The sequence below is a fragment of the Pieris napi genome, chromosome 4 (genome assembly GCF_905475465.1).
Source record: "Pieris napi chromosome 4, ilPieNapi1.2, whole genome shotgun sequence".
NCBI lineage: Eukaryota > Metazoa > Arthropoda > Insecta > Lepidoptera > Pieridae > Pieris > Pieris napi.
Genome location: NC_062237.1, coordinates 9,739,869 through 9,761,067, shown reverse-complemented (window position 1 = coordinate 9,761,067; position 21,199 = coordinate 9,739,869). Strand labels below are relative to the sequence as shown.

The 21,199-nt window shown below is 32.0% G+C and overlaps 1 protein-coding gene across 1 annotated transcript in view; it reads left to right on the top strand.

Annotated features, from left to right (window-relative positions):
• Positions 1-21,199, top strand: part of LOC125048765 (matrix metalloproteinase-2-like) — a 141,049-nt gene that overhangs the window by 30,252 nt on the left and 89,598 nt on the right. The window contains exons 3-4 of the mRNA XM_047647635.1: positions 17,455-17,577; positions 17,849-18,015. Coding sequence (XP_047503591.1) covers positions 17,455-17,577; positions 17,849-18,015 — 290 coding nt within the window. The remainder of the gene's footprint in view (positions 1-17,454; positions 17,578-17,848; positions 18,016-21,199) is intronic.

The window sequence follows — 21,199 nt, the reverse complement described above, 5'->3', positions numbered from 1 at the left end:
CAAATAATAATTGCACATTTAAACGCGTAAATTTAGACGTTAATATGGAAACACATTGATGTTACTCGATTATATGTTCTAAAGCTATCGTCGGGTTGCAAATAAAGAAAATTCGCGGTTATATCAGACAAAGTTTTAATATGCAATATTTCCAGTGAAAAAATTAATATTGTTGCGTCGAATGGGGAATGGGATCTTATTAATAATATTTATGGCAAGCCTTCTATGCCTATCAATACTGACGTTTTGTTTCGCAGTAAATGGAACTTTCTCCGGATTCTATAGTACGTGCTTGGCACTGTATACTCGTATATGTTCTTAGAATGGTCTTTAGATAATAGATTCATAAGGATACAATTAACTTTTTGCGACTTCCTCTGTATGGAATACGTAGTATTTCAGATAATATATTGTACATTAAATACACGTACAAACTATCCTATTTAAATAATGGTGTTCAGAACATCAAGTAATCTGTGTAATAAATTCCGTACCGTACTTTATAATACTAAATAAATTAGTTTTCGAAGTTTGCAATCTTATTGGGATTATTAAGATGTTATTCACGCTTTTGCAGTGAAATTTTGACTTAAATTTATAGCTTTACTTACAAAATGTTTTGGAAGTTTTTGCTATAATCTTCGATCACCGTTTCCATGCCATGTTAAGCCTCAAAGCTGTAGTCCTTTAACCAAATAAAATGATTAATTAAATCGACGTGATGTGCACCGATAGGGGCCGGCACATCAAACCTAATCTTCGTATGTTCTTAAGATATTGCAAATTTACATTACCAATTTAGCAAATCAAAAGCCGAGCGCTGATTTGAAGTGATTTATTCAATAACACTGTTGAACACATTACACAAAACAATTTTTTATAAAAAATATGCAATGTGGTAACCCAAAGGAAATCATTAAAACAAGACTTTTGCAGAAGTGTAATGAATTCAAAAACTATTAACATTAAATCATCAAAAGAGGATCTTGAAGCTGGTGTTGTTATGAGTACTACACATTCAAATAAAATCAGATATAAAGGGAATTATTTACATAAGTCGACGTTTTGATGCACATCAATCGTGGTTGAGTCTCGCTGCCTACTTTTATTTAATTAAAATATGACACAGAACTTTAAAAACTTTTAACAAAAACAGAAAAGGAAAAAGTATATTTAGAGTAAAGCCTGAAACAAAGCAGTTTTAACATTATGACGTTTATTATTAACGCGGATAATGTTATTTTAAAGTACACTGCTGCATATTCAGGGATTGGGCCTGATTACCTATGGGCAGAAACAGTATTTTTTCGCAATGAACATCTCAGGTATACAAGGCATAATTGCGTTAACCATTTAGCCGATATTGCTAATCAGCTCACTTGCTGCCTGTATACACAACCAGATTTTTATTAAAAGTACTTTGTTAAATAATCGCAATATCGAAGCACTTTCATACGCTAAATACAGGCGCCGGGGAGACGACCTGACTCATCCGACCTCGTTAACAAGAGGACGCCCGCCGCTTCCTTAAAACAATGATTTGATATACCAAACTAATCCTTATTGCTAATGGCACACGGCCTCATCCAAATTTTTATGAGAAACCTATACAAGCAGATGCGACTCTAACAATGCTTCTAAATCTAGGATGTTTATTTATATACCTTTTAAAATTCACGTGTTACGGCTCTTCTATTTTTAGTAATCTAGATAAGAGTTTACGCCTCGTATCTGGGGAAGATTTAAGTAACAGCTGACACTATTGCTTGCCGTACAAAATGTGATTCTAATCAGATGTTTTAGTTTAGTGCTATTCTCGTTATCGTTATTGGTTATTTATAAACAAAAACAATAATAACTCAGGTGTTATTTCACAGCTTTGACAGCTATTTCGCTTGAAGACTGAGATGGCTAATTTAAAAACATCACTATTGAGTGAGGAAATATAACCAATTTTTCTACTCTAATCTCCGATAAACTGGAATAACTATGTGGCTAGTGTAAAACTCTAATACATGGTAATGTATATACTTATTATATTACTTATCATATATCAGATATATGGGAATAGTTACCACTATTACGATGACAGTATATGTAGTATAGCAACCACTATCTACTCGTGTATAGTATAGTAATCACTATCCACTATAACTGTGAATGATAGTGGTTGCTATACTACAAATACTGTCATGGTAGTAATCCAAAACCCTTAGCTGTTTATCACGAAGTCTTACGGACTGGAAGATCCAAAGTTCTTTGACTCAACTAATTCTAAACAGAAACACAAAATTAGTCTACCCAAAGTGCACTCACCGTTAAGATCAACGTCTGACCACAATTGCCCTCCGAAGTTAAGAATTCCTCGATAGTCCTCACTCACGAAATGGGCTTTCATCCGCCTTTTCATGAACATGGAAATCTTGTAATTACGTTCACAAGGTGAGTGAACGAGCTATTAATAAAATAATTTTATTAATTTTTGTATAAGACACTTTCAAAACCTGTGTCTGCTTCATGGAAAAAGTACCTTCTATACGTGTGCTTATTGAAAATGTTAGAGCATATTTCGTAATTTATAATTCTATTTAAATTTCTTACAAAATTATATTCTGCGTAATCCGACTGCTGCTTTTTAACATCTATGGTTTCGAAACAGTTGTAAGTCTTTTTCAGATCCTCCGTAAACTCAAAATTTTATAGGTTTTGAGAACTTTGCCATAATGTAATAAAATAGACAAAAACCACTTGTGTGCAACAAGTGGCTCCTGTTATCTCAAATTTCCCTTTTAATACTTTATTTTTTGGTTGTCTGTAATAGAACACATATAAACAATAAGTCAGTTTTGGACTCAGTTATAAATGCATTTATGTTTTCGTCTACAAATAAGTGTTAATAATAATTACAAGTAACTCAAAATTTGAGCTCTTTGAAAGAGACAGTAACCACTTGTTACACCTATCGTTATTTGAAATTGCCCTTTAATAACAGTTTGTCTGAAATAGATTGCATATCAACAATTGGTCCATTTTCCACTCAGTTGCATGCATTTATTTTCTTGTGTACAAATAAGTGTTAATAAATATGTGTACATTCGTCCCTACGCAAAACAATAACAACCCAGAGATATGGAAAATAAAATTGTATATATTTTTCAAGTTAATTTCAATACTCATGATTGATGGTGGTATTTTTATTACTTACGTGTAACTTGTAGATAAGGGTTAATGTTGCTATAAAAGTTAAGGATAATAAAAACCACCCTTCAGCCATTAATCAAATTGCAATTTATTATGATTAATTGAATCTACATGCTGGTTTTCGTCTCGTCAACGTTTACTTTGCGTGAAATAGTGTAAACTGATGAAACAGTTGCTGTATAAGTTTTAGATTAACTAAAAGCGTCACGAAACATTATGTCCTCTAGGATGTTTCATTAAAATATTACGCAGATGTTAATGTATAAAAATATAAATGAATAGCAATATATGTTTACACAAAAGTTGAAGACGAACTAATTCGAGTATTTTTTTATTGAATCCCTGAACTCTGATTGTTTTTATGGAGAGAATAATTGACAAAAAGGCTAAGTAAAAATATATATTAGGGCGAAAAGAAGTTCGCTGGGGAAGGAAGTAATTAAAAATTTGTTAAATTTTCTTTAGACGTTACTGTCTAAAGAAAAGTCAACAAATTTTATGCGAACCTTTATGCGTAATAATAGTTCTAAAAGTTTTATTTATTTATAACTGCATCATTTAGACTGCACGATCGATATAATTTGTATTAGGAATGTACACAGATCACCAATAAACTCCCCACTGAAAGGGCTTACTCGCAGAAACATTGCAAGTTTCTGTGGTATTAATGCAAACCCTTCCTTTGAAACCAAGAATACGGATAGAGTATCTGGCCACATACCTCATGATATAAGCACCGCAAATACCTCAGGATCGTGACGTCATCTACATCTCCTAGAATAGACAATATATAATATAAAATAATGTACCACAATAAATATTTCAAATTTAACTGTAGACCGTTACTCTTAATAACACTTAAAAACGCTACTACGATGAAAAAAATATAATAGTAACACACTTCATAAGTATTACTGTCGAAATATTTTCTTATTCATACTAAATTTAATAATTAAATTGAAGATACTAATCAGAAAGTGTTAAAGGCATTTTGGGGTGGTATCTGGTCCTCATTGGGTGCCCTTTTTTTTACTCATTCGTGTGTATGAAAATAAATCATGCATAATGATATTCGATCCATCCAGTCACTGAACTTTGTAATCCCGAATTGGCTTGGTCTGTTACGAGAATGTCCACGATATTAATTACGCTACTTAACTACTAAGGGACTTTAATAACGTCCAAGGACTGCAGTAATTTATAACAATCCCCCTGCAAACTGCGCGAGACAATAGTTTAGATAAACTGCACTCGACGCGCTCTTCGCGTTAATCCGCCATAAATAATATTATATCTCAAATTAAATGGCAGAGAAGTTTAATATTACGAGAATTTTTAAAAGAAAATGTAACTAAGGATAACTTAAGTTCAGACCAAGATATTTTTTCTTTGTGGACTTCTATATATTCTCCTGTAGAAGTGAAGTGGCTTGAGTAGTAAACCCGTAGCCAAAATTACAGGTGGAATTGTAAACCTCTTCCTTCGGGAAGAAAGAGGCCTCTTTTATAATTAGTTAACGCAATAAATTGGTAGTATATTGTATGAAATTAAATGGTTTATGATATTGTTCAAAACATTGATTTAACTGTCCAATAAATTCCTTGATCGTGAGAAATCTTACCTATCTGTGATCTATTTATATAAAAATGAAACCCGTTTTCCGTTGTCACGACATAACATCATAACTGCTTGACCGATTTGTCTGATTTTTTTAAAATAATATTCCTTGAAGTACGAGGATGGTTCTTACGGAGAGAAAAATTAAAAAAAATTAGTGAAAAAGTCTAAAAACAATTTTTCTATATTCCCATACAAAATATTCGTAATAATACTTAAAAGTCAATTTGAACTTTAATACCATATCATAGAGTTCAAGTGTCCTCCACACTCACGGTTCCGGGAAGGTAAATTTTTATTTTTGACTTAATGTATTTGTTGTCTTATTAACTTTCTTTTTTTTATCTTACTAGCTAGACCGGTGTCCCAAATAGCAGAATAAGTATTTTAAAAAAAATAAAGAATAGACTGTTAGGCGGTACGATGTTCGCCAGGCCAGCTAGTTTATATATAAAATAACGTAAAATTTGATTTATTTAAAATGCGGGATATATTAGACTAAAATAAGTAGAACATTGCTATATTATTATAATATGATTATTGTAAATTTCTACTTAACAAACATATTAGATAAAACACACACTAAAACGATACACACGAAATTGGTAATAGCTGGCTAAGAAAATTCGTATATATGTAATCTATTTTATACGTTTCAATCATGAAAGCATATTATACTTATCAATATTATTAGGATGATTAGTCCTTGTAACAATTTGCTTTCATAGTGCGAGGCGACCTTGTTCCGACCAGCGTGGTTGAAACCATTATTTGCAAGCGGTCATTGACACGACAGTTTACGTTAAAGAGGAACGCCTTGCCGACCTAATTTTGCGATTATAGTTATGTGTCATACTTATAAATTTCATACCAACGTAATTTACAAGATCGTTTTGTCTGCGCAAGATTTGTATAGACATTAAATAGGGGACTTCATGTACCATTTAAAGATAACCGCAGGTCCAAGGTAGCGAAGGGTAGCTTCGGACAGAAAGTAAGAAATGTAGGGGACAGAAGGCACACCAAACAGCAGCGCATAATTTAGAGACAAAATTGATTTATATAGAATTAACCAGTTAATAAAATTATATAGCAAGATACACAGATAAAAGTTGGACCTTAAAGACAACTGTATGGAAAGTCCCAAGAGGAAGAAGGAGAAGAGGCCGCCAAAGAAAAAGGTGGATAGAAGAAATAGAAGCGGTAGCAGGAAACGAATGGAGAAAAAGAGCCATAGACACAGTCAGTTGGAAAAAGCTGGAGGAGGCCTTTACCCGTGAAGGGGTTCCTATCGACGGTACTGAAAGAAGCTAGGATATAGGATAACAAGCAAAAAGAAAAAAAATCGTTTAATAATGTAAAATAATCTAAGCTGTGTATTACAATTAGTTTTCTTGTCATGATTGGAATTAAACGGGCTTTATTATTATTATTAATAAAATGATATATTAGGTAGATTGATCTTTTTCGTATTCTGTAAGCTGTACCAGGTGCTTGAAGAAAACAGTAGTCTGGGTGGTAGACACTGCAGACTCACATAGCCGCCTTATACCCTATTACGGGACTCATATAACATATTTTAATTAGGCAAATAAGTTGAATATGGTAATCCTGCTACGTTGATTAAATTGGAAATATATTCAGAGTACCTGCATTGCTTCGCATGGATATCATAATAAGGTGTTAATTAAAATGCCTTTTGCTATCGTAACAGTATCAATGCAAGATTTGTTAACACTAGATTAGCTAGTTTACCTGGTTTAATTCGCTATAAAAAATAATGAACAACTTTTTACTCTACCAATTTATTTGTAGAATTATCAGACTAGTAAGAGTAATTAAATTTACCAGAAAGCGATGGTTGAGTACTTTAGCTAACACTGTTTAGTTTGTATGTAACAAATGTCTAAACATACCAAATCGAATATACTTAATTTAATGCTATTAAACCGTTAATAAAATTATTTGCATGTTATTAAGACTAATTAATATAATTGCATGTTATTAAGACTAATTAATATAATTGCATGTTATTAATATTCGATTCTGAATATATTTAAAATGCAATGAAATCCATGATCCATTGCACGTTTTACAAGACAATGATAATATTATTTCTATGTATTAACGCCCAGTGTTTCGCCTACGTTGGACTTACGAGGAATATTTAATGTTACACAAGCGAAGAATATTTCTATTTTGTGGTGTATAAAATAACAAAGTTACTTTTCATTGTATGTATTTTGTTCTACATATTAATACAAATTAACACGCGAGGATTCAACCTAAAATCAACAAGAGCTTCCTATATAACGCGTCTTAAACATTATTAAAATTACAGTATTATAAAATTTGTTTTAAATATTAATTAAATTAATGGTTAATAGATTTTTAATACGAAAATAACGTTCGTCTTTTACAATAAATCTGGAATTTAGTCAGCCATTCCTTAAATACCTACAGGCTACATAATTGATAGGTACCGGTTTGTATCATACAAAATACCAATATAAAACTTTCCGTGTTTGGATGTCGGTTAAAAATAATCATAGGAAGGTTATCGGGAGGTCTGTCCCCTCAGCTTTATCCTACATGGCAATGCCGGGTCCCAATTTGGTAAAACCAGTGCTGTGATGCCTCCATTCCTGTACGCTCTCGACTCTTAGTGAACGAACGTTTTTATTAGACGCGGAACGCTTTAAGTCACTCCATGAGATTTATTAAAAAACTAAGAGGAAATTAGGTTCATTCACCTATGATTATTCAATTGAAATGCATTGTAATATCTTTGCATTGTAGATTTTAGACGAAGGTGAGAAAGCAGACAAAACCGGCCCGGCCCTAAACGTGCAATTTTAATTGATTTTCGTGATGACAGAGCAAACTTATGACAGAATTGATCCATACTAGGTTTCTGAATTTAAATGAGCCAAAATTTACATAAAAAGTGTATATTAATTAGTGTTCCTTAATATTTAATCTATCAAAGTTGGATTAGGGCCAATATAATAATTAGATTAAAAGTTTTTGTTGAAAAATGCTTAAAATACGAGATACGAAAAACATGCTAAAAATTTTCCTTTGAATGAAGCTGGGCAAGTTTTATCGTGAATTGAATCCATCCATCAAAATTGTCTGTGTATATTGAATCTAATAAAACGTATCAAGGCTGATTTGCAATTTTATCCCTTGGGAAATAATTTTGGCTTCAATTTCTTCTATTATACTGGATCTGCCCGCGACTTCGTTCGATTTATTCTGAATTTGGAAAACTATTTACATAGTAAAATATATTTATAAGTACGATTACAGTCTTAACCAATTAGTCTTAGATAAGTAGCTAAAATTAAATCTTCCAAGTCAAAATATTTCGGTATTATATAGGTATAGAGTAATTTTTTTATATATTTATTATAATAAAAGCCTTTATTCAGAATTTTACATAATTTTAAACTTAAACTATTATCACTAGTGAGTCGGTGACACCGACAACCCATCTGTTTGCCCAACTTTGGCAAAGGCCTCCTCGATTTCTTTCCACTCTGCTCTGTTCTGAGCTGTCATGGTCCAAATTTTCCCAGTTACGGATTTTATTTCGTCTTCCCACCTTCGAAACTGTCTACCTTTCTTTTCTTATTTGTTGGGTACCAATATATGATCTTTTTGTTCCACTTTTCTATATCTCTTATTATGTGACCAGCCCATTTCCATTTCAATCTTCGTATCCTCATTGTTGTCTTCAATCTTCGTGTGGTTTCTTATGATTTTATTATGGTGCATTAAAAAAAACATAATCATATAAGAAATAATTGGTTTTAAATACTTGGCTTGGATGAGGGTAAACGAAAGAAGTTCTTTGGTGGTAGATGAATTTTATGAAATTGAAAGTCCCTTGCCTTTAAATTAATTAAGTAAAAACCAATTACTTTTCCTATCAGGCATTCGATTTCCATAAAACCGCATTTGTGCATTGTATTTCAAATGCACAGTCAAAAAAAGGTGATTGTATACCTATTTACTTTAATTTTAATCTTTTATGACTATATGTACGAACTCCAACACGCAACATTATTTACGTAAAATTCGTGGAAAACATTATACTAATTTAAAATAAATTATGTGCGTTTTTTTGCATTTGAACGATTACTTTCCATGGTTTGTGGTCTTAGGAGGCGTATTAAATATTCATTTTCTTAATTAGATTTCGATGCGATTAGATCACGTACGTACGTAGAGTACATTAAAAAAAGCGTGTAAGCAGGTCAACACACAAAACAATATTCACATTTGACTAACAAGCTGCCTCCGCGAACTTCGTTTTGCCTTAATATTATCTTTTTAATAGCTACATACCAATATGTTAAAAAAATATTATGGTACCCTCTAGGGTACGATGAAAATGTTTCATATAGACACAGCTTACTTTTCCAGAATAAAAACCTAAGTACTAAATAAAACAACATTTTAAATTGTTTTAAGTCCAAGGAATAAAAACAAATATTCAAATTGGTCCAGCCGTCTTTGAGTTTTGCGATTTTTTTTTATAAAAGTTTCCTTTAAGTTTGATGACCTTTGTTTATAATTCTTGATGTTCAATAAGTCTTTTAATAATTTCCATGTACATAAATTAGGTACAGTTTCATTATATTATACGATCCAGGGCAAAACCCTCTAATTAAAGGGCAAAGCACTCTACATGACCAACTAGATTTTCAGTCTTTTTGTATTTTGCTGAATTTGCTTCGACGTTAATAAATGACCAAACGATTTAAGCTTTCAGCTGAGCTTCTTAAGCAAGAATTTGTGAACATTAAATACTAGTGAGGAGAACATATTTGCTAACATTGTGTCCTAATATATGAAATTCATATGTTATTTTAAATAAAAAGCTATAGTTTTTCTGAGTACAAACTTTACTGAAATTCATTGGGTAGACTAGGAACATAGACTTATTTTGAATATAGATGAAGGTCTGTTAGTGTTAAACATTATAAATATTTTTTTGTCATGCTGACACCACACCACCATGATCTATTGAGAATATTATTAAAACTATACTATTTTATAATTTTCAAACATTTGAGTAGAATAATGGGATTTTGGTATTTTAACGTATTTAAGTATAAACTCAATATACTTTAGAATTTAGTACTCAGATACCATTTTAAACGTCCAAAACGAACAGTTATTGAAATTTTTAAATAGAAACCACCGCCATCAGCTGGTCGTGCAAAAAGAGCGAGCTAAAATCACTGATTGCTGATAAATCACAAAACTGATAACTAAAACTTGTTTTCTAACTGTAACGAGCAAAAACACTTGCTTTATTTATCGAACATATCTGAATGCTATCTGTAAATAAAATATGTATGTGGGAACGATTTTAAGGTCAAATTTAGAAATAAATTTACACATTTTTAATCTAGTGGCGTTTTAACTCTTTTTGAGTTGATCATTTTACTATCATTATTTGAAAGAAAGGAAGAAAAATCTTTATTATACACAATATACAGGATTTATATATATATATATTTTATATTATATATATTATTTAGATTAAGTAAAGTGCACTGGCCCCCACACTAGGATTCCCTGTGTTTGTGGGCAGCCAGTCTCTTCCTTTTGACAAGTAAACAGTATTTTAAAAATTATATTAATGATTTCTACACATTTATATTTAAGCTATTCTTGCATAATAAGAATATTTTCAGTATCAGCATATGACAAGTTAACAAGATATTGTTTGAGATGTTTAGTAAATGTATGTTATGTGATTTTTGAAATGTTAGTGATAATTTTGTTTTTAATGAAGTGGTTAAAGATGAAAGCGCCTCGGAAGGAGAAAAAGCGTTAGGCGAAGAAAGTGCGATTTTTGGGTTGCTTATATTATATAGGTTTGCGTTTTGTTTGATGTGGTGCGGCGGGTGTTTGTTTCCAAAAAAGTCTGCATATTGCTATTAAGTATAATTGTCTCACAATTAAAAGTTTATTTAAAGGTGGTTCTCTTGCAATGTTATACTTTTAGTTTTTATTATCTTTAGTTTATTCGTTACACGCGTTAAATTTTAGATTGTTCACCTTTTATGGTTCCCAGCTCACTCACAATATTAGCACGTACCTACCATTTTAGCAAAATATTTATTTTATTACAACATATTTATTTATGTTTAGGATATCGATATGTGTTAAGTATATGTGGATAGCGTCAAGAAACTGTAATTTTTTACATTTTCGTATTGACGTAAATTATTACTTTAATGAACAGCTGATAGGTCAAAATAAAAACATTGAGGAATGACCCCGAGGTTAAAAATTCAAAGAAGGTTTTTTATATTTTTATGTTGTTTTGTACAGTACCAAGATAATAAGATTTAAATGTAAAAATTTGAACTTTCTTTCAAATATCGTACATATTGCATAAATTTAATGTTTATATTCGATTCTTTACAAAGCTGTTATTAGAAGTGTTTCGACTTTTACGAGTGTTTTTAAGATGTTTATAAAGTTACATGAATATTCAGTCCAAGTAAGCACTTAAATGCCGTGTAATTCCTAGTTTTTCTAGTAATAGCTTTTTCTCACGCATTCAGTTCACTTCGGGGAACGAACCTGCGGTGTGTATAAAATAAACATGATCCGTGCACTGCTTCAAGATTGCATTTCTATCGTGCCTCTTTCTTTCCTCTTGCTTTAGTTATTATATAATGGGTATATTAATTTATTAATTGAACTAGTAGACTCGGCCAAGCGTTGCTGTGGCTAAGATTTTTGTTATATTAAGTACATAGTAGAAAACTATTCAAGAGAAACGGCAGGAGAACACCAATCCACCATGCCATTTTTGGTAGTTGCCATTAAATTGTAGCTTATGTGAAACGTTGGTATTTATTTTGATAAGGATCAATACCTAGGTACGAATAAAGAGCCTTTTCTAGCGGTGGTATTTTAATAAAAAAAAATAATAAAAGGATGCTTATTGCTTATTGTGACGTAACTATAAAAGATAGAGACATGCTGCCGCGACATTTTTTATATATAGTGGTGTCCTGAAAAATTTTAATACATCATTTTGTTCTATCATTAATAATTTTCGCAGCGCACGCGATTGAAGGAAGTTTTTGTTTATTTTTTTACACCTTGGGTTAGATTATTCAAGTTTTAGTAAGCATCCCTAATTTTTTTGAAATTGAAACATAGCCTATGTCACTCGGGTGTAGCTTGCCAACGGTGAAATAATTTTTGAAATCGGTCCAGTAGTTTCGGAGCCTATTCATTTCAAACAAACAAAAAATCAAACCTTTCCTCTTTATAATATTAGTATAGACAAAATGAGTATATTAATTGAATAACTTGCTTCAAACTTAAGGTCCAATTAATAAAGAGGTTAATAAGTTCAGATAATTTGTAATCAAAGCTAGTGCTGTATACACAGGAAGGGACGAACAGTACTTGGGATAAAACAGTGTGATTAAGGTAAGGTATGTTAACGTCAAGTTGTCTTGAATAGTCAGTTGTCTTTCAATACCCAACTCATAGTACTTTTCGGTTTAGGGGTATTCAAGAGGAAAACGTACCTTAAAGGCCGGCAACGCACTTGTGGTTGCTGTGTGCTCGAAATAACATTTGTTAGAACTTTAGAATGAGTGAATTTTAGAATCTAAGCCAAACTATATATTTAAGCAATAGAATTATAATGTGTTGAATATTTAACGGTACTTCCTGGCTGTGTGGGAAAGTTGGTATAGAGCGACAAATAATGCTATCTATTTGATCTTCGTACAAAACGGACTACTAGACAACTTAACATATTTGTATATAGAAGGTTTATTGTAAATATGTGTGTATAGTGATGTGTTATATATTTGTAAAAAAACGATATAAAACTCTCTATTTTATTCTTAATTCACTAGTCCGGAAATATTAATATTATCACTCTGGAAGTTTAATTTTTATATTTTATTATAGGGTAGGAGGTAATCGAGCAGGCAGGACGTGTCACTTAAAGCGCCCACACTCTCAATGCCAGAAGGCTCGCGAGTGCGTTGTCGGCCTTTTAAGAATTAAAACCCTTTAAGATCAACTCCTTTGAAATGAAATGAAATGAAATAGTTTATTCTTGCAAGTAGGACTATATAAATCACTTTTACAATGTCTTCCTTAGCTACATGAAGTCGACATTTCCTAACTGACTGCCCTGAGAAGAAATGTCGAAACAAACTCGGGGGTCTTAGTCTCTTTTGTAGTCCAGATAATACAATAATAAATTAATAAATTGGTGTAAACAAATGCAAAGTATTTACTGGACTGGTCTTTGGAAGAAAGAACCAGATCGATCTGAGCAAGCCTGTGCCAGCAGACGGCAAGCATGCCCCGAATAGCTCATGCAGCTCAACCATTTTTGAGGGAGCTGCACAACCCGGTACACAACAATACCCTCAAATAATGAACACTCTCTCTCTCTCTCAATAGTACAATTCTTTTTTATATATAACATTATTATATTCCATAGTATTACCCAAAAGCATAATACATCGGAGCCACTATATTTTGCCACTTATTAATTTTCATATCAATTCTAATAAGAACATTGTAATACTAGTCGATCGTGGTTCTAGCGACTCCCACGATTATTCGTTAATGATTGAACAGATGTTCGTCTTTGTATTGACCCATTAGCTATAAGGCTCCCTTGTAAATACTAGGTACTGTTGACTCATCAGACTTGTATTCTCAGAACCTATATTAATATGTCTGGGGTTGCAATTAAAAATATTAAACACCCAAGGTTAGAAATTATTTATACTTAAGTAACACTGAAGACTAGTTTCAATTATTTCTTATTATTTCAGATGAAAAATTTTATTTTTTTTACCGATTTTGATAAATATATACTAATGTTATAAAGGATAAAGTTTGTAACGAAAACATAAAAAACATTGCACACATTTCTTAAATTCTCTCACCATTACAATGCTTCATTAAAATTTTACATAGTTTTTGACTTTAAATCAAAAAAACCTGTTTTAATAATGACAGTATTAATTTTTATTATGGGAATTAAGGACATTAATAACTATTTATAAACTACCTCCCTGCATATAACTGAATCGAATACAATGTTCATTAACGCACACAAATTATATGGTTTTATCTGCGTAAAATTAAAGCCTCCTTTCTTGTCCAAAATACTTTTTAATCAGTATTCTTTCAACGCAACAAAAGCCGAGCCGAGCTTCCAGAAAATGAGCGCTCAACTGAACCCGTGTTCAATGTCCTAGATAAAAGTAGTTCAGGCTAATGAGCTTCGTCAATTAATTAAAGGACAAATAGGTATCATCACGCAATGGTGATTCAAAGTTATCGTACTTAATCCAAGATAGGTCATTTGTTGCTCCTGAAACGCCGACAGCCGTCAATTATCGCTAATTACGATGAGAACACGCGATTTTGAGAGCACAGTCCTATTTCTAGAATGTGTATCTGGAAATTGAATAAACTATTCAATGTTTATACAGTCAAATTGTTAAATAACCCATTTAGGTAAGATGGAATTATAAGTGAACGAAATCACTAACAGCGTATCAGATAGACAGAAGCTACATATAGGGAGACCAAGAGATACAGTTCGCTAAACTTCTATGGATATGTCATATAGAAGCAGCTTTTTGTATGTGTGGAGCTGCTACAGGGTATCAGCCCTCTTGCACCGGCTGATGAGCTTAAAGAAGTCGGTAGGGATTTGGAGAAAAATGCTTATTTATGATTATTATACAGAGTAATAGCGCCAGTTGGAGGAGGCATATAAGAGGTCCTTGAAAAAAAAAATATTTTTGTATAAAATTTTTAATGTGTCTTTTTGTCTCATTTTTGTAAAGATGGATGAGTGTTTCAATCAATAAATGCCGCTTAATTATTAAAGCTGCTACATAGGGCAGCTATGTAAAAACATATAATACCAGTAAGTTATTTAATACTAGACTATAATATTTTATTCTATGGGCATTATATGCTTAGGTCACGGTTTAAGTCATAACTTGGTTATTGAAACAAATTTAAAAATATAGGACCCAAAACCCACCCAAAAAGTTTTGGGTTTAGGACTACGCAAACAAAAAGTAAAGCATTATTTTTAAGTCTGTTTAAAGTCTGGTATTTTGTTAAAAAATGTCTTGTAAAGATTAACTTAATTATCTACCACCGCTGTCCTAATTTACCAGATATTAAAAAAAACTGAGCCTTATCGGCTTTAGTTCAAAGCTTTAATGCCACTGATGGTTTTAACCTAATTATACAATGTGAATTGATTTGTTTATCACCATCACAGTTAAGTTTTATGACCTATTATTAGTTTTTCCGTTTATACCACGGATTAATAGAATTAATATGAATTATTGCTGTTTTAAGTGTTATTTATTATTTCTTATTTGACAGAAACTCGTTTAAAAGAAAACCTTAACAGTTATTAAACGTTTATTTCAAAAATAATTTTCAATTATGAGTCTAACATTTGCGTGCGTATTTAGATTAGTAACCGCTCGGACATGTACTTTTTAAATATTTAGGAAATAAATTAAGTTTTGCCAAGGTGCTAATGCCCGTATAATTGTAATCAATAGAATCTTACATCTAGAAACAAACAAAAGTAACATTAAAAACTTATTGCACACACTTCAATAGGCAGGCAAACACAGCATGCTTTATATTTAATAACTATAAATGACATAATACTTAAAAACTATAAACAGGGAGAAAATATATATGAAAACTTTTTGCTAAATTTTTGAGATAGCTAGCTAGCTTAGGGGAAAATTTATTGGCTAACTTACATATCCCAGAAATAGCAGAGTACCTACCTACCCACAATAAATATCCTAGCCACTCAAGTGTAGATAACCAATTTAACTATTAAGGTTTAAAATACAAACTTCAACTTCATCCAATCTTATCCAGATTATGGGCTTCCGACAAAACAATCAAATATTCCGGGCTTTAATTGTTCAGGTGTTTAACTTACAAACAGCCGGTATCCGTAAACAAAGCCGAGATAACTTAGAAGTGAATAATGGTGGGGTTATTCAGAAAGTTTTCGTTATTAACCGACTTGGATAAACAATTGTTTGAATGTTCTTATTTCAATGCTTTGGTGACAGCGTACACATAACGACAATACGGTATCAAGTTTAAATGAGCTATTCATGTGTTGATTAAACGAAACTGACGTGAGTCAAAAATTCGAGGGGATATTTTATATTCCTACTAGCAGACCGGTCAAGCGTTGCTATGGCTAAGGGTTTTGTTATATTACATAGTAGTAAACTATTCAAGGGAAACGGTAGGAGAACACCAGTCATGGGGACCACCATGCTTTTTTGGTGGTTATGCCATTAAATTGTAGCTTATGTGAAACGTTGGTACTTTCAACACAGCGTCATCTGTTAGAATTGTGACTATCAAATAATAAACAAATATCCTATCTTTTAAGTTAGATCAAACCGCACACGGTGTGCAAATTTGATTGAAATCGGTTCAGTAGTTTAGGAGTCCATAGCGGACAAACAACGTGCCACGTACCGTTAACTTATTTCTTGTGTTATGCAAATGTGTCGGCTATTTGGAGAAAACGCCTAATATTATTTTTGTAAGCTATCTTCGCGTTATCGCTCTACGAGAGTAAATATTTATGGATAGTTTCTTTAGTTCTTTTAAAATAAAAAACATAGTTTTATAAAAATATAGAATAAAAATAGCAAAACAAGAAAAAAATCAATATCAGAGAAGACAAACATGTGTATGAAAACTAAAAACGAATATAATGAATAGTTAAAGTTATGAAATATTTTCATACATTTAATGTTGTTTTTGCGAATTAAAAAAAAAATGTTTATTCATATACAGGCGTGTTCTATTTTATGAACGTTGTAATAGTACAATATAAACAATCAGGAGAACTGTAAAGTTATATAAAGGCAAGAAAAAATAGTAGGTAACACAAGTATCAACATTTACTTAGGCAATATAATAAAAGGAAGTAGGAAGGAATGATGATATTAATAAATAATGTAATGATAGTCTACAGACAATGTCGTGAAAAAAATGAACAATATTATCTCTCTCTTTTTTATTGATTTCTCTCTCTCTGATTTTTAAATATGTGTTTCAGAAAAAAAAAGAAATGAAAAACATTATTACATATAAAAAAGGATGTATAGTTAAAAGAGAAAGTGCACTCGCCGTTTCCCTGTGTCGTGTGCAGCTAGTTTCTTCCATTTGGCATATTAATGAATGTAGGCACTGGACTTATTAAATTCTACTAAATACTTACAATTTTATAATTACACTACTGTTGCTTACGCATTTGACACTCTTACACATTTATGTTACTAGTAGTTCCCTCCGTTTCCCTTCCGAGTCTTCGTTTGCCATGTTTTTTTGTCATCATGTATCTGTAAATTGGTATTGTTAAATCGATATTTTTGCTCTTTTTTATTACTAACATATAAAACAATCCACTTCATAGTAATATTCTAGATGTGAGCAATATATAATAAGAATTCTTTTAAATAGGATTTGTTAAAGTAATTCTTGTTAGCTCCATGGCAAGTCATCTTATTTATACGTGTTCTTTTTAAATTTCAGAGAAGTTACCTAGAACAATTTGGCTACTTGAAGAAAGGTCAACCAGAAGTCGGCAACCTCTTAATGGGCGATGTTTCGCACTCCTATGAAGACGAATTTAGGATCGCTATTAAAACTCTCCAAGTACGTATAATTTTACGAGTTTCTTATTAATATTATAAAGTATTAACAAAAATTGAGATGGACATCTTAATGCACTAAAACCCAACTATAAATGTGCAATTAGCATACAAAGAGTAATATCAGATAATGCCTTCAATAAATCATTAAATTTTATTTTATTTAAATGGAGAAGTTTCACTTAAGAAAATAAGGAATTATGAAATGCTTAAATTTTCATTAGTGACTAGGTAATAAATTCTTGTTGTATTAATTTTGCCTTTTTGTATTTTAGGAGTTTGGTGGCATTCCTGTAACGGGGGAGATTGACCATTCAACAAAAGAATTGATGAAGCAGAAGCGATGCGGTCGGCCTGATCGTGAAGTTGGCGATGAAAATAGGAGAAAGAAAAGATTTGCCGTGCAAGGAGAGAAATGGAAACACACGAATTTAACTTGGAGGTAAGAACATATTTTTATATAATTTAACGCCATCGACGTTTGCTTGTCAAAACTTTAGAATTTAGTGTTTAGCGACATCTATTGGTGAACTAGAGCACTTGTTCCTGTATGGTGGTCTCGATGTTACGTTAGTAGCGCCATCTAGTTGTGACTTGGTAATTACATAATTTTGTACTAGATGTCGTTACTAAACCTATTTAAATACTATATAAATTATTCTTAAATGGGTATTGGTACAGTTATAATTATTAGATAGTTGGTTAGTAAATTTGTAAATAAATTAATTATATAATAAATAGTTTTCTAGTTTATATATATTATAACTCTTGGTATTCCTTTACCTACATAAATAATTCTGAATAGGCCAGTTTTATTTTCTACTGTCCAGTTTTGTTGAGCTTCAGAGCCTCATAAAATTGATGACAAATAATAGTTAAATCACGGACATCGTAAAAGTTACGACGCTTTCCGCGTGGCTTAATTAAAAGAATATGTCCTTCCTAGAATATGGAGTGCGCAGTGGGTTATATTTTATAGGAAATTATTTTTATTACTGCATTAATTGTGTAATTTGAATTATTATGTTTATTTACCTTCATAACTTATCTTAAAAATTAGTAGTGGTATACTTTACCAGTATTAAAAAGCATAGCAATTAGACAAAGTATACACGCTAATTGCCATCAGTTATCAGAGCATAGTTTCCCACAGATGCGATGTAAGGCAAAGTCAGACATGCTCGTTCGTTATTAAATGTTAAAACAACTAGAAAGTCCGGCTAATTTGAAAAGTTCGCAAACACCTGTACAGATCGCGACTTCAGCACAATTTCCTGTCAAATTAATGGTCTGTCAATATTGTAGTCTTCCATTACGGCTTGTTGTGCAAACGGGCAATAAAACGAACAACGCCATCTCGCGGCGGGTTTATGAGAATGCGGCGCCGGAAAAGCGTGACCACCGAGAGTTTGTATTTATTTTTCGAATGCATTGTTCATTTAATGTTCAACTCTTAAATGAAAAATATGTTTTGTACTTGTCCTTAAATCCGTTTTGGTTTTGATTACCATTTAACTATTATTTTCCACGAGACTACAAAGGCTTTCTATGGACCATTTTGCAGCTGAGCCGAAATGTTTGACATCTGAAACCAAATATACGTAGACTTATACTATAAGCCTCGTCCATCGTATTTTTTTAGTGGTACGGAAATTTATTAAAGGTTTTATATTTGAGACTATAGGTACCCTACTCTTATATATTGTTATTTAATTATTATTGTCCTGACGACGTACTTAGCACTAAGACTATTCAATATTGAATAACGTTTTCTAGCCCAATTTGTATATATTTTTTTATTTTAATTATAGCAGGGAGTCACGTAGCCTTAGGTTTTAAGTGAACGTTTTTGGAGTTTAAAGTCAGCGGTTTCGATAGCGCTAAGCTTTCTCAATATTATTTCTTAGTTAACAAGATCAACTTTAAGTAACACTTTAAGTTAGTTTAATCTTTTACTATGCAGCATAAGCCTAGTGGTTAAACGGACTCTCAAGTCGTCCTTCGAACCTGACTGGGCAGTAAATTATCTTTCTATGTACACATATATTTAGACAAACATCTTGATCATCAGCAGTCCTTAGATCCAAGTGTATCAGGCACAGGAGGCTGCTCAAATGGGTAGAGAGTGTTCGGTGAAAAAGAAGTGAAACGCTCAGAAGTGAAGATTGCCGTTGTGCCTTTTGTGAATGCCCGTGCAGTGGATTAGGCTGCTCATATTATATCTCTTCATATTCACAATCAATTTGCATTATTCAGATTGAATTTACAGCTTTTACCGAACCACATTAGCGTTCAACAATAATTTTATTTGGCGAAGATAGATTGTGTTAATTATTCGCAACAGTGCGTCGTATGAAATGCAAACAAGGTTTATGTCAGAAACATCGGGCGATCAGTACCGTAACTGGTTGTGGGCTCTAAAACCCCGCAGTGTCCAGTATTAAGAGAGCGCGTTTTTTGAAGTTATACTTCTTTAGGCGCGTTATGAAAAATTGATGAGAGTGAAATTTATAATGCGCGCGCACCGTGACACAAAATTAACAGAATGAAGTTGCCCACGGAAGATGCTACGGCAATGGACATAATTTAAAAACAACATTCGAATAATAATAGAATTTATGTTACACTTAATGTAAGAGAATAATAATAAATATTTATTTATTTAATTTTTCAAATGTAAACTGAACTTTATTGACTATAATGACTCCTTTTCCAGTCTCTGATTATTTAATTGTAATTAATTATTTGCATGCAATCAAAAACTATTTTTAATAATGCCAAAGAAGTATAACTTCTTACGCGCGTACATAAATAAGTACACGCACCCTTTTTTTTTTAACGCTAGAGGTATTTTGGACATTTCCCCATTTTAGATTAAGTGTAGGAAGTAACTAATTAGGGTGGGTATTCATATTTGCTTAAAACATTCCCTGTTTTTTTTTAATTTTGTATATTTTCTTCTGTAACCTATTAGACATATTCGTATGTGTAATAAAAATAAATAACTCAAACTCAAAATATCTTTATTCATGTAGTTTAACAAGTACACTTATGAATTGTCAGAAAGAAGTTAAATTAATTGTAAATTTACATTTACTACCAGTTCGCAAGTCAAGAGCGTAGAGCGGGTAAGAAGAACTGGCAAGAAACTTTCCTAACTAATGTCATACAAAATAGGTAGTTCTTGGGTAGGAGTTAGCGCTATGAGGGAAAAGTGTTTCACAAAGAAAAACTAACGCCTACAGCTCTGTAAAGCTCTGGTGGCTGGCTGGTGGGTTTTGTAAACTGAATCAAATAGACATAAGCGTCTTAGCATTGTCAAATCCTGGGCCCTTAAGGTAGAAGAAGAAAAGTGACTCCCGATAGGATAGACAAGCAATTTTAAAGGATTAAGATGTCATGTACGGACAAGTTATTCTGCTCACAACGAATGTAAATATATCTTGATCATTCACAGCACACGTTCATTTGTTAACTAATTAAAAACATACTTGACCCTACGATAAAAACATAAGAGAGCTAGGTCATCTAAATTAGTAATAAGCTAACTGGTTGTCACCCCATTGTTAACAACTCCAACTGATACAACTACATTGTCACAATGGCAGTGACAGGTGACGGGCGCG